Consider the following 533-nt stretch of genomic DNA (forward strand, 5'->3'; position numbering starts at 1 on the left):
GCAGCGATGGCGATGCGGAGATGACGGTTCCGCAGTCAGTCTACGAATACGTCGGGCCTCCCAAGCTGGCGGAGTGGGACCAAGCTTCGCTAGTGAAGTGGCGGAAGGCCCGAGCTCAGTATGAGGAGAATATCCGAGAACGGTGTGAGTGGACGGGTGAAGACTACAAGGCCGTCGTACGAAGTGTCCGTAGTGCGGTTGACCCAGATATGATGGCCTTTTTGGCCACGTATGAGATCGAAAAGGACAAGGATCGCATCACGGACGAAGATATCATGGCGAAGGTCAAGGCTAGATGCGAGACGACTAATCGAGACTTTCTCGCCAATCCGGCAGCGCTGTTCACTCAGCAGTTAAAAATGGACTTATCGATCAAGGATGTTCCCGACAGAGTGTCAAAGTATTTTCGGCAGTTCGAGCAGATCATTGCTGATAACGGCTTTTATGAGAATCTAGGCCGAGGTGCGGCTACAGACGATGACTATGTGGCGAGGATGAAACAAAAAACCAAGATCTTGGTTGACAACCTGTAG

General features: G+C 51.8%; 1 protein-coding gene across 1 annotated transcript; it reads left to right on the forward strand.

Moving 5' to 3' along the window:
* Positions 1–209: 209 nt before the first annotated feature.
* On the forward strand, positions 210–533 carry PITG_16543 (uncharacterized protein; the record flags this gene model as incomplete). Its single annotated transcript, XM_002897520.1, has 1 exon — positions 210–533. One exon carries the CDS (start codon positions 210–212, stop codon positions 531–533), a length of 324 nt encoding a protein of 107 aa, XP_002897566.1.

Source organism: Phytophthora infestans, genomic scaffold (assembly GCF_000142945.1).
Source record: "Phytophthora infestans T30-4 supercont1.44 genomic scaffold, whole genome shotgun sequence".
Classification (NCBI taxonomy): Eukaryota; Oomycota; class Peronosporomycetes; order Peronosporales; family Peronosporaceae; genus Phytophthora; species Phytophthora infestans.